The sequence below is a fragment of the Anopheles stephensi genome, chromosome 2 (genome assembly GCF_013141755.1).
Source record: "Anopheles stephensi strain Indian chromosome 2, UCI_ANSTEP_V1.0, whole genome shotgun sequence".
In the NCBI taxonomy this organism is placed as follows: Eukaryota; Metazoa; Arthropoda; class Insecta; order Diptera; family Culicidae; genus Anopheles; species Anopheles stephensi.
In genome coordinates, this window is record NC_050202.1 from 44,514 (window position 1) to 58,677 (window position 14,164).

The 14,164-nt window shown below is 36.7% G+C and overlaps 1 protein-coding gene, 1 long non-coding RNA gene and 1 other non-coding gene across 37 annotated transcripts in view; 2 read left to right on the forward strand and 1 right to left on the reverse strand.

Moving 5' to 3' along the window:
* Positions 1-11,480, reverse strand: part of LOC118508044 (sex peptide receptor-like) — a 31,148-nt gene extending 19,668 nt beyond the window's left edge. For 6 of the 35 annotated variants that reach the window (XM_036047481.1, XM_036047453.1, XM_036047486.1 and 3 more), the window contains exons 1-8: positions 11,402-11,480; positions 6,282-6,576; positions 3,667-4,979; positions 3,241-3,527; positions 2,844-2,972; positions 863-1,028; positions 308-793; positions 64-208 (exon numbers count right to left, since the gene is read on the reverse strand). In XM_036047481.1, coding sequence (XP_035903374.1) covers positions 64-208; positions 308-793; positions 863-1,028; positions 2,844-2,972; positions 3,241-3,527; positions 3,667-4,246 — 1,793 coding nt within the window. In that variant the 5' untranslated portion in view covers positions 4,247-4,979; positions 6,282-6,576; positions 11,402-11,480. Of the gene's footprint in view, positions 1-63; positions 209-307; positions 794-862; positions 1,029-2,843; positions 2,973-3,240; positions 3,528-3,666; positions 4,980-6,281; positions 6,577-6,606; positions 6,743-9,514; positions 10,361-10,690; positions 10,760-10,909; positions 11,059-11,148; positions 11,167-11,395 lie in introns of those variants that run through there. The other 29 variants (XM_036047471.1, XM_036047468.1, XM_036047455.1 and 26 more) reach the window with 29 other exon arrangements.
* A 105-nt stretch (positions 11,481-11,585) lies between these two features.
* On the forward strand, positions 11,586-13,778 carry LOC118508056. The gene is made up of 2 exons (XR_004905736.1): positions 11,586-13,180; positions 13,259-13,778. It is a non-coding gene; the product is annotated as an uncharacterized LOC118508056 (long non-coding RNA).
* Positions 12,390-12,533, forward strand: LOC118508595. The gene has a single exon (XR_004905812.1). It is a non-coding gene; the product is annotated as a U4 spliceosomal RNA (small nuclear RNA).
* Positions 13,779-14,164: the final 386 nt, after the last annotated feature.

A 14,164-nucleotide genomic window follows, 5' to 3' on the forward strand; every position in this document is an offset into this window, starting at 1 on the left:
AGTGAATGGTTATTAATAGTAAAAACTTTTCTACTATTAGCAGCAGTAGCATCATGTACTTACTTTGCATTTAGAACAGTGCCATGGATGATTTTTAGATTCCTGAAAAATCCTAAAGACATCAGAGCATAAGAACGAACAATGGTGAGATAGCCGTAAATTTCTTCGATCGAGTAAAGAACTTTCTCCAATTCACGAACGACATTTTCTATATGACAGCAAAAAGAAAACAAAATCAATGTTAATATTTTTACACTACCCCTATTCCTAATCCCTTCAGTAGAAATCTACCATTTTTTACACATACCTCCCCCAAGTTGTCTCAATCGAATAGAAAGAGATCCTTGAATGATCGTACATCCGCGTAATTGTTGTATTTGTGATATGCTTTCAATAACCATGCCCTTGCATTCACTGCGACACGGGCCCTTACATGGAACACAGGTTAGCCGTTGAGTCCCAGGAGCGGGCGTCAAAGTATATCCTACAGGGCAATCAAGCCGACATTCACCCTGTGCAGGAACATACGGATGATCATCGGTAATATCAGCAACTCGCTGAAGTGGTTTGTACAACTTATAGCATTCTTCTTCCGTTAAGCACCGGCTTTCGCTAAACAGGAACATATGATCTGGACATTTGTCCACACACCGAGTGTGATTGTTTTGAATATAATAGTAATTGCGACACACCATGCATTGCGATTTATTTCCACTGCTGCACTGACCAAGACAGGATGTGTTGCAACATTCACCAGTTTTTGTGCATGATTTCGGACAGCTTGTAGGACATTCTAAGGCAAAATATAGAAGAAAAAAATCATTTTCATGCATTTTTGGCACTACAATAATCCAGAACATACTTTGTTGGCAGTGGTTTGATGACCAGCATAGATGGCTTGGTTTATCGTTGTGAATCAGACGATTTACCTCTCGCGATGGACATCTGATCATCTGCGTCATTCCATTTGGAAGTAAAACGGTAACATTACTCGGACAAGTTGTGCATTCATTTGCATCTTGATTAGCCTAAATGAAAAACATGTAAAAATAAAAAAATAAGAAACAATTAATGAGCAATTCCACGATAAGTACGAAAAAACAAATTCAGTACAGGTGTATAGTACAGCGAGAATCTGAAGCTACTTTCCATCACAATGTTTTGCTGAAATTGATACAAAATGCCCTCTTTTTAAAATAATTACTGTTAAGGAATGATACAAATATTAATGACTTTGTTAGTTTGTGTTATACATGAGAGACAGCCTGGCATGCCATGGCAGCATGGGGCTGCCAGGTACTTTGTTTTGTAGGTCTTCCTTATCGTCTGCAAGAATCTTTAAAAATCACTACAAAGCAGATTTTTTTTAACTTCTTATTATTCCAGAGCGATGCGACAAACCATCCTAATGCTCCATCTTACTTTTCCTTATTGTTATTTCGACGTTATCGCTCTATATGACGCTTCAATCCGTTTGCTAAATCGCTTTATTCATGTTGTAAACATACTTTTGAACTAAATATACGTTATTTTCTGAGATTTTTTTTTAATTATTATCTAACGTTGTTTTACCGTTCTCATAATGCTTTATGGCATAACATATCAGCTCTGATACCGGCATTATGTCATTGTTCGGTTTGGGCCTACGACCAAAATCAAATTTGTTTGATAACTGTGATCCTACCTTATCTGTCATTTCCCATACGAAGTTTGTACGAATAGTCGTATACGACCAAACACTCACACCAGCCTAACATAAATGTCGATGTAAGCTTTATATAACTAACTGATGAATGAATTCCAAAAGTTGCATCCGGTGTTAGACAAGGCTTTGTGTTTCGTAAATAAACAAAATTGTGATGCACAATCTTAGATTCTACTAGCTTTCATAATCTTGTTCTTTAATCAATTCAAAGATAAGGACAGCTTCCTTTTCCGTTGTTTAGATGGAGAATCAAATATAAATTAAAACTACTTGTAATATATGAAATAGTGATACTTTCTGGCATAGTCTTAGATACGCTAGCTGCTATAAGCGAAGGGATTGATATCATATCCTATCGAGGAAATTCCCACTTAAGCTGGAATGACTGTCACATCTACAGGGAAATTAAATAAAGGAAGTTAGGATGGCAGGACTAGATTTCTAGAGGTTCTATAGGAAAACAAGAAGAACTACAACGGTCTCTAAACACTAGCCACCAAGCACGCCAGTTGCATCATATGCAGGGTAGAGAATACCTAGCCAGATATTTCATAGAAGTACCGGGGGACATACATTATTACAAACATTGCAATAAAAGCTTATTTTGTATGAAAACTACTGAGTCTACTCCCAGTGTACGACGTGGAAGACACTTTGAATGGTGGTTTCAAATGGGATACAATGAAATTTGCTGCACATGCAAGACTTTCATCATAACAATTAGAAATGGCCAATTGGGGCTAAGGAAGGTATCAATTATAGCTTAGTCAAACGGACAGTGTTAATCTACGTAATAATCTAGTTAACCAATAGTTCATCTATGTGGTGGAATCCTTCTATTCTCGCCTTTTTCTTTCTTGACACTACAAACTCGAAAGGTCTCGGCATGCCATTTCTGGCTTTTTGTGACATGATTTTACCCGTAGATGGAAAGTCAGTCAGTCCTAGTCCATATCTGCACATTATTTGGTTGTACATTTTTTCGCAACCGCAAAACAGCATATACAATCGAGTATGCACACGTATAAGTTGGCTATAATTATTTGCAAACACTGTACATTTTATGTTACTCTTTTTAATCTTAGCTCGGTAACATCATCACAGCGATGTTACATTATTATTATGTTTTGCTTATTACCTTTATCCAGTTCTCTCCTTCAGGTGCTATTGTCTTCCAATCAATCGTATCTGCGTGACATAAATTAGGATTTTTCTCAATCCGTACACCTCCTCGCTGAATGTCGATCAATGAAGTAAGACCCAGCTCCTAAAATGATGAAGGAAAATGATCTTTTTACAAAGGCATAAATCAATCATAGCAAACAAATAAGAAGTTTTTTATAAAGATAATGTAGTTCTTATATTGAAGAACTGTTTCTGGACATGTTGAACTATCAGACGGCAGTTGACGCTCTTTTCTCGTGATCCATTAAGAATACTACAAAATTAATGTTGCAAATTACGATAAAATGGGTGACGAAAATAACTAATACAAAATCAACCGCTTTTTTACTATTGCTTACATTTTAACTTACCTTTATATGCATTAATTCGTAAACTACTAGAGCATAGTTGTTAGCAAGCTCGCTACCTCTGATGACGGTCAGATTCGGGAAAAGCTGCCCCAGAGTTTGCAGTCCATTAACACGGAACAACAGCAGATATCCCGTAATTTCCGTAAGCAATGGAAAGGTGTAATTGTCAAAACTGTCGTTGCCATACTTGTCAATCAGCATAATCTGTACGAAGCCCTCCACCACTCGACATTTTCTTAATCGTTCCAAATGAAGAGGTGTATTACGTACATCGACGCTCGAACACACTACAGCGATAAAAAATCGTAAAATCATTAACATATGTAAACATATATTAACATTGTGTAATCAAATAGATATCTAGCAAATTCACCATCGGTTCCAAACATCGAATATGTGAGTATGTAGGTTTTCACATCAACCTACCTTCACCAGAGCTTACTATAACAGCTTCTTCCTTTGGAGATGATGCCCCAATCCGATTTGTGCTCTGCAAAGAATCCGTTCCTTGAGTTGCTACGACGTTTGCGCTTATTGTGATCACATAGAAGAAAAAGAGTGCCTTTCCAATTGCAGAAATTCTTTTCCAGCGCCATCGCTTCCACAGGCTAGTGCGACTGTGTCGTCTCACACCTCTAAGGTACTCGTTCGCAAAGCAATGCACAATGCTCCAACGACTATCATTTTCTATATAGCAACCACTATCACTCTTCCTATCCTTATGATGATTTTTAACGTGATTGTTAATCATGTTCCTATTGCTATTACTGTTACCTGCACGTGTAACAGATTCGCTGTTTATGCTGATATCAGTTGACCAACTGTATTTACGAATAGGAAGGTAGTATGAACAAAATAAACTCAAGGATAACCACTGATTCTTCAGCTCACGTTCATATTTTAAAAAGGTGCCTAATTCATGCCAAAACAAGCCGCTTGTCAAGTCACATCCATCGTAATATTCATCAGGCGCATCGTTAGTGTTCAACAGATGCGTATCGCTCATCTTGGTTAAGGTGAAGCAACAATTGTGCTTTTATGTATAGTTACTGATTATTACTTCCACGATCGTTCATGTGTCGAACACATATCATACCGACAAACATCATTTCAAATCGACCCTACATTACTTGTAGGTTTATGCCACGTTTTAAAACACCGCACCGTTATTGCGTTACAATTTTACATCTCTTCGCGTTTGTTATAGTTGCACTTTTTATTCGTAGTTCATGTGATTGCTGTATGTAATCACAACACGATGATGTGTTCGTTTTTTCTTACGTATGTTTAGATCGAAATAGATTGTGACGAATTGAAACATTTTCAAATATTTTTGCCAGTTTCAATTCTTTCTCATAAATGTGTAAGTTATTCATGAGTTTTTTTTTTCTTGCACGATACATAGTCCATTTTTATAATTTCCTGACACGGAATATAAGTGATACAAATTGCACTATTATCAATCCTCGTTTAAGCACTGTAGAGTAAACCACACTTGATATTCATCGCTCACTTCATTTTGTCGTCGACATTTTGTTTTGTTGGCAATTCACAACTTTCTTGCACCAAACACCAACATTATATCTGTCAATGGTAAGTAGTGGCAGGTTTAATCGGCATATACTCCACTACATGATGAACTACGGACCAGTACATACAAAAAAAGTATGTTTTAAATGTACATTTCTTAATCAACCCAAAGCAGCTTTTCGCTGCTCCATGTGGAGGTCGTTTAAAATCTGTAATGGGAAAACATCGTGATTAGAAGTCACAAACCAAATGATTTAGCTAAAATAACAGGCATACAATTTTACAAAATAGCGATGCGAACAGAAACATAATTAATTACTATTACGAAACATTTGAACCGTTAATCAGATTTTGCATATTCCATAACGAGATGTCTATTACAAGTTAGTTTAAATGATCATTTATATACAAGAAAACCACAAACATACAATAACCAAAATAATTTCAACTCAAATGAAAATTTTAACAATGTTTCGTATTTTTTGTTCACCAAATAAACTATTGTACAACTATAATGCAATTATATTTGAAGACAAATTTTATAATTCAACATTGCACTGTCTTCAACATAATGTCTTAACATTTGAAAAGCGCGTAAACAGATCATTCAATTGTTCAGGAAAGTCATAATAGAGATAACAGCTTTCGAAATACGCACAATGTATGATTTGTAAAAGAGCACTAGTGCAGTGCACCGTGCGAAATGCAATCGAATTTGTTCGTGAGCCAAATGGTACGCTTTGTAAACGAATCGGAAAAAGGGCAAATCCCACATGCTTTCATCAAACCATCTTCAAATGTACCGTACACAAAAACACATCACGCATTTTCCTTATCCCTAGCGACGGCATCCAAATTCGTTCCTGCCTCAAAAGCGTTATGTTTACGTGCGTATATGTGTATATGCGCTTGAATGTATGTGTGAATATTTCTGTAAGAAAGCAAATATCAAGCACATAACGAAGTAGGGGAATGGAACTAAAGGGCAAAAAAGGCCCGACGCACTGAGGATGCGGCGTTCGTCGCGAGAAATGAAACTCTGAGCCGGCGTCAATCGACCGTAAACGGTGTCAACGACCTCAGAGTGTACACAGATACACATACACTTCTCCCTGTTATTCACACATTTCACACTCTTCATGAAGCGCACTAAACCCGAACCTGGTACAATTCCAATAAAAGCGCGAGAGCGCTTATGCTGCAGAGTGAAGAGACAAACTGTGAGAATCATGCGAGAGATATCCGAGAACTACATTTTAAAAGTAAGCAAACATTATGTGAATAAATTACATGCAGATTTTGTTATGTGAAACATATACTACTGACAGTGATTTTTGGATCATATTCGTTACAGCTAATAACACGTATTCTAAGTATTTCAGATAAATCTTTCACCACGTATTTCAAAGCGCTGTTATTTGCCACTTTTTGGAGTCATAGTCCTTCCAGCCCAAATCTATCACAACAACAGCTCTCTTAACAGAGTGTATTACGCTCAATGTAAAATTTACCTCAATAACTATTTGATTTCCAATTCAAGTACGTACACTTCAACAGCCCGTCTGCATCACGACACCGATATTCCTATTGTTGTTCCACTAACGCGTGATCCAAATGCACTGTGCAGCCCTGCATTTTAAAAGGGCTTTTTTTCTTCAATTCATCCATACACTTAAACTGTAAGCTAAACATCAAATCACGGCTGCAAGAAATTAGGGTTCAATTTCTGTTGCGGCACTTCTCAACATCATTAATCACTGAAATTTCAAATAACACATACACTTCACACACTGTAGTAGATTTTAGCTGAAAGGTATTATAAAGAAATAACCACACCTTATTATTTTCATATTTTGCACACCCTCGAGCTCGTTACTAATATGTTTTAACTCCCCGCTCGTTACATTTACACTTCATGTACTTGATTTCGAATGCACTGATTTCACAATGTCGTTCTCGTATTTTTTATGTTCTGCAATTAAAGTGAATGTATTAATTCAAAAATAATATAAAATTACAATTACAACATAAGGAGCAAAATACAGAATAACATATTTATTCTGCTTTGTCTTAATAGTTGAAAGTCACACCATAATGTCCAGTCTAAAATCTTCACATGCAAACCGTACGGTCTCTTATTGCAGAAAACTCGCCACAATCACTGATTCTTGTTCTATGCCAAACATTTAACAGCTTATTATACTTATAAAACATTTACATTACATATCGGATAAACTATATCAAAATCTTCATTTCCGTTCAATCTAGGTAGTATTCAGAAAATTATGATGATTTCTTACTTATTTTATTATGAATCAACGAAAAAAAGCAGACTAAGAGTGAAGAAGAGCTTGAGAGAGAGAGAGAGAATAGAAGACAGGATAGAGCGAGAGAGAGAGAGAAAGAGAAAGGAAGAAAAGGATTTTTTATGTATTTCCATAAGTTTGCCATACGAATTGCTATTTATTATCTATTTTTATGTAAAATCCCTTTTATATTATATAGTACACGTAATAAACACTATAACGATTAAATATACATAAATACTTGTGTTGCATATTGTATTGTTATTCGAAACATGTGTTTGCGACAAAACGTATACATCCCCAATAGCTTAACCAATCCACTTCTGCGTCACATCTAAGTCAGCAGATTGCACCACGGTCAGCAAAACACCATACGTCACTTGCACGTCAGACGTTACTTGCGCAAAAGAAAACAACACTTCATACGTTGGACGGATTAATAGAAATATAAGGCTAACAAAATAGTAGAATTTAAATACCCTTTTGCCTCCCCCATGTCATCCGCCCTCTGTTCTCTACGTTCTGCTTTTCACGATAGGCATCAATATTATCATATTGGGAAACCAGTAACTTCCAAATCTCCATTATCAACTATCACCCACATGTTCCGCTATTTCTTGTGGGCTTTCCGTGTACCGAGGTCTTGTTTTTCGCTGATTCAGAAACATGAACATGTCTTGTTCTTGGGCTAGTTATAGTTCAAGATTAAGTCGCGTTAACGAATCCTGCTTGTTGAAAGACTACAAAAAACGACGATGCTCTTATTACATTTCCGTTAAGGTAGCGCAAGCGCCGTTCTTGATTTAACGGACCCTACAATATGCTATCATGACGCAACCACATAACATGATAATGAATATGCGTAGAAAGCTGAACGCTATCCACGCAAAAATGATTGAAAGAAGCTTTAATTAAGCTTTATTACTGAACAGCTGTATGGCTTTACTTTGTTACCAAACGGCAAACGAAAAAAAGAAGAAATCCCAAATGAATTGAAAAAAGTACATTGATTGTGAGCAATTATGTGCCTATTGATGCACACAAAGCTAGGCAGTATAAAGTTAAGCCAAACAAGCTCAAACACCAAAATCTATTAAAATGTTCAGTTAAAATGTAGTCAGCAGCTAAACGTAACCTACTGCAGAAAGTTCCACATCCGATATCTTTTGTTATGCACTGTGTTATAGAAATATGGCTCAAGAGAGTCAGGCTAATTCTACATACACTAGACTTTCAATCATTTTAATTGGTATTTCGGACCCAATTTCCTCATTCTTACGTATTGCTGTGCGCCAATTTTATCCAGTATTGTTGTAATCTGTCCTTGAACAAATTTCCTTCATACATGATGTCAGAAGCAATGACTTCACTTTTCAAATCCCGTGAATAAAGCAGTTTTTTTATACGGCTAATTTAACTAAAAAACAGTTCTCTACTTTACATTTCAGCGTTTTGTAATAAAAAATCTCGAAAGCCAAGAGATGAGGTATTTTACTACTATTATTAAAAGATGATCCGCATTTTTGCGCAGGTTCGTGTGATATACTTCCAGGACTTATCTCTCGAAAAAGTTTCATCACAATAACGTCTGACAAGATCATTTGGATCAATTTCGCACAGCAAGAAAACAACAAGAAAAATTCGATATGCGCTCTTGTGTTTGTCTGTGTTCGTGTGCATATGTTAGGTGTGGGAGGGATGAGATGTGGAAGGTTTTTGCCTTTGTGTGCATTGCATTAGACAAGTGAAATAGTACAGACAGTTTTAGACTGTTTCAAATTATGTTTGCTTAAATCCTAGAAACGCCTAAAGTAATAAACTTCCAATAAGGCAATTTACCAGTTGAGTCAGAAGCTATGAAAACAATAATCTATCAGCGTCCACAAAAAAACGTCCTACTTTCTCATACTAATAACGAATAAAATATAGCAATACAGCTCGGGCCATTCCAACCCAAATAAATATTGTTATCATTCCATGAGCCGCTGAAACCCCGAGAATTGTTTCGTACAAGCAAATTATGGGAAAAAGAACAAACTGTCATGCAATTTCTACTTTTATCATTAAAACATAGACTCTAAATCTCACATTTGAGATTACAAGATTCTAACGAGAATCGGCAATATTCAATATAAATTGAACTACTAAATAAAAACGAACGTCGGAATATTTTCCATGATGATTTGTTTTGCTTTGCGCGCCTAAACATGTGCACCAACCACTGCACTACCAACATCACAATTCACTGTTGCTACCACCACTACATAAACACAACACATTCGCACAGCTATTCTCTTCGGAATCATTTAACTCCTCGCTTGCTGTAGCTTACACATAAATGCACTACACCTTATATGAACGGATATTTCCGGTTTGGGCACATCCCTCTGCTCATTATTGAATGCTTCAATATGTTGTCATTGTTTCAGGACTATCACCTTTCCCTTTCCTAGAGTGTACAAGTACCAACACTTCATACTATATTGAGCGTTGGCGTCATAGATCGGAAACGTACTACGAAAATTCTTCGGCAAACCACATCCTCGTAGTAGTAATCGGAATTTTTGTACAACCATTCATGATCCCGCTTTGCGTGGAGAAAGAGAGAGTGATGAAAAGAGAGAGTCGCACCACTTCACGCACACTTTAGCACCACGCAATCATTTCACCAACACACTAAAGTGCGAAAGGCACCAACGATAGAGCTTCAATTCCATTGATAAAAATACTCATCGTAACGTACACCGTAACTACTCTCTCACCTTATACACAACATTCGAACACAAACAACAATAGTATCGGCATTTTCCTTCCATCTGTATCAAATTGTTTTCTATGCAGTGTGAATATTTACTGAATTCGATAACGAAACCAACAACGAGCTAAATAATGTTATGAAGGCGTAACACAGCTCTGCTTAACGGTGACAGTTGGGTTTCAATTGCTAGTCATTTAAAAGTGGAATTTTTGTATACGAACATAGTAAAGTGTTGTACATGAACATGCAGAACATAGATCTCGTACTGGGACAGGCTCATAAACATAATACATCAAGGGGCTGAAAATATGGTGGTGGTAAAGTCTGACTTAATGAAACATCTTCAAGCGATTATAATATTATTTAAAAACTGTGAAAGAAGCTTAATTATGCGTGCGTAAAGGTTTCACAAACACAGAAATGCACGCACAAACGATACACCGTGTGGAATCCATCTTTTTTCTAGCATGTAGGGCTACCGTCGTTATTTACGACACATTCTTTCACGCACACTATTAAACACAATCCGTTTCGTTTCGCCTATTTTGCGTCGTTGATAAAATAATACGCATTTTCGAAGAACTGCATGCATACACGCACATATACGTAAATCATATATAGTATTATATATAAATATATATACATCATTTATTTATATATATATAAACTATAGTATTATATTTATTATATTATAGTATTATATATATACATTTTTTGTTTATATATATATATATTTACATACATAACATGACCATATAAATATATGACTATAATCACATATATATGACTACATTTCTACATATAAAAACACTGTTACTGTTATTCCGAAATATGCCGTAAACACACACACACATACACACAACAGCGCAGAGCAGACACGTTGCTCGCTTAGCACGCATTTTGCAGGCAGAATAAAAACTTTTTTTTCGTCGATTCATCGTGTGCTCATCTCACGCTCTCGCCCTTTTCCGCGTACGCCGTTTTACACATACGGACACACATCGAGCAGAAACCGGCGTAAAGCTTTTTGTCACAATCAGATGATGTATAAATGCCTTATTATTGCGTTTTTTACTTTCATACTTCCCCTACCAACTCAATATCTTTCGCGAGCCAAATTGGGCTAAAAAACACTTTTCTCCTTCACGCTACAAACACGACTGACTGCGATGGCGACGAACAGACAACGACGTGGAATTGACGTCGATCTGGGGAGATGATGCTGGCTGCGGGATGGTGGTATCCTGCTCGACAGAGCATACCTTGCTTGCACACACAACAAAACAATTTCTCAAGCAGAAAAACCAACCCAACCATAGTTTTGGAGTAACAAGTTTCAGCTATAACTCGACATTAATTTTACAATGCTGATTCGGGGTTATTTAATTGTCTCACATACTGCAACTAATTGCACACACTATGTATCACTTGGGCTGCAATGCTCTCACTTTTATGGCGGAAAACTAATACGCATAGAATATCAATTGATTTAATAAACCACGATCAGTCAATCGCTTACTTAAAAAGAAGCTAATTCTTACTAAAAAATATCAAATAAAACCTGTACTTCTGTAGAAATTATTTGCACGCCGATGGCGCAGCCTTTGCTATCGTTTGTCAAACAATCGACATTGCTTGTAATTTTCTACATACATTTTATGACGATCTCGTAGTCCCATAGTCTATTATGATCGAATGACGTTGGCCCATAGTTGAACAGATAAAAATGTGCGTAGATGATATAGCTGGGAAAATGCAGTCCAACTGTTAAAAAATAATGAAACTTAAATCGCCATTAAAGTAAAATACCCCAAAACCACAGCCGAATCGGAAAGAATTCGAACTTATTGAAATGGACAAATAATAACAAATTACTTTAATAAAACCCGATATTTATTGGTGACATTCTTGAGTAAAACTTGCGTTGATTTTGTATCGCTCCCATTAAAGGTCAAATTCAATTAAACCATCAATTTACAATACATGCAAAAACTGTTCACCATTCGTGGCGAAATGTCTTTGGTTGATTCAATTGACTATTGAAACATCCAATTGAAAATTATTCAGATTTTTTTCAGAAAAACATTTTTTGTCTCATATTGGCTTAAGAACACAAACAGGAACGCCGAGCTTTAGTGTGATGGTTTATGGTTAGACATCAGTAGTATATCCTTTTGAACTCGAAAATAAATATACGATCTGAGAGGAATATTTTGAACATTTAGCCAAAACCAACATATTTTCATCGCTTATGAAGCCTTACAAAAGAAAACTAGAAATTACATTTGTAGAGTTCTCTTTCTTGTCACAATAAAGCACAAGATAGTCGGAAAAGGAAAACGAGTTTGAAGCATATGAGCACATTAGCATAAACAGCAAATCCTTGTTGTGCATGCAACAAAAAGGACAAAAGCATTGAATTATAGCTGAGCGTAGATGAATGAAGAAGAAAGAATATTTCAGGGATTTGAAGACAAAGATTGAAGAATATTGTGTGTCGCTAGCATAATGATGCCGCGGAAACGATGGCGCCTAGTGCGTGACTGAAAGAAGCTATCTTTGCGCAACGCCGATATCGTAACCGATGATGTACAACAGAGGTGCGTTAATAATTGCTTGTTGAAAACTAATACCAACATCCCGCCTGGCAGACGTGAAATAACGTCCACTATGGCAATTTTTTCATGCTTCGAAAGAGGCGACTCACCGCATCACGTATCCACACCTAGCAGTACTTGGTTGAGCAATTGAAAGCTGACAGCACCGGTAGCTTAGCGAGCATGCAGAGATGTTTTGGTATCCCTTGCATGTCGCATCCAGTTTGAGAACAGAATCTGTAGTACCCCACCTATGCAACATTCGAATCTAATTTGCATTGACACGAACTGCGATCAATAGCTTTCACCACACACGGTTAAGGAGTAAATTGACTATCAGAAGAAAAAACAAACGATCGTGCCTTATAAATATGAAGAGTAAAGGTGAGACCGGGCACATATTTCATCGTAATTGAATTATCATTCGATTTCATACTTGACGACAAAAACAACATTCCGGTGCGTGACAAAGAGCACGATTCAATTGTCTTAATCAATGTAATGACCGTGAGATGATTGTCTTCAATGAAGATCTGAAAAAATAACAGCAAGATCATGTGCACTAGAGCACGGTTGAATAGTTTTTGCCCTGTCAACGGTATATTTTAGTGCCGGTAAGAGGACTGTTAAGAACTTTGTTTTAGACCAGTGCACTGTTTTAGTTCATCAATAAATATCCGATTGCCTGTTATTGTGCATAAGTACCTAATTGCCTGTATACATATATCTACCAGAATCAAATAAATCAAGTAATATATCCAGGCCGTTCTAGTTGAAACAAATATATAAGCAACATTTATTTATGCAGTTGCGATATTTCCATTTAGCAACACATCTCCCAGCTCTTTACCTCCCAACAACTCCCAGCAACTTTAACGATCAACTCCCAGCGATTTCCTTATGCGAGGCTCAGGCGCTGCTTGTAAATCTGCCACCAAAAAGCGAGGGGGAAAGGAGCACATTAGCCTCGAAGCGCATCGCATATAACGTCGTTCTTCAGGGCCCCCTCAACCAACTTGGCCCTAGGCGACATTGCTGGAGGGATACAATGATCCTGAGCATTAGCATTCCTGTTATCAAACTCTTTGGATAAAATGACGCTCTGACATATTACACTTTTTTATGCAACCAACAAATTATTGCAATTATTATACATCGAATTCATCAATCGTGCATATGTATTGTCCATGCTAGGGAGACAATTCTTATTTAAGGCGGATTACAGATCGCACTCTTGCGTTGATATTTGCTGCGCTCAATTTCTGAATTTATTTGTAAGATTACTTATTTATTGTGACAATACGGCGTCAAACCGTAAAACTAAAAATATAAATAAATAAATACATATTTATAGAATATATTTTAATATTCCGATTGGCTTCAGCACTTTTGTATGAACAAGAACCTGACGGATCCGTTCTGATTACAAAATGGTACGAACGTTAGTGTCAAATTACTATGTTTGTTTAGTGGGTTGTAGTAAAACGATATCTAACAGCTGTAACTATATTGAATCATATTGCATATTTTAGCGTAATTTCGGGTGAAATGATTTATCACAATATTCGGGACGAATAGCATGCACGTTCTTTCACCTCGAAAGTTCTCGACGTGCCATTTCTGCTTTTCTGTGACTTGGTTTTACTCATAGCTGAATAGTCTGAATAGTCCTTATGGAGAGGCAGTCTTGGGATATGGTACCCGGTCATGCCGTGTTAAGACCGGAGTGACTA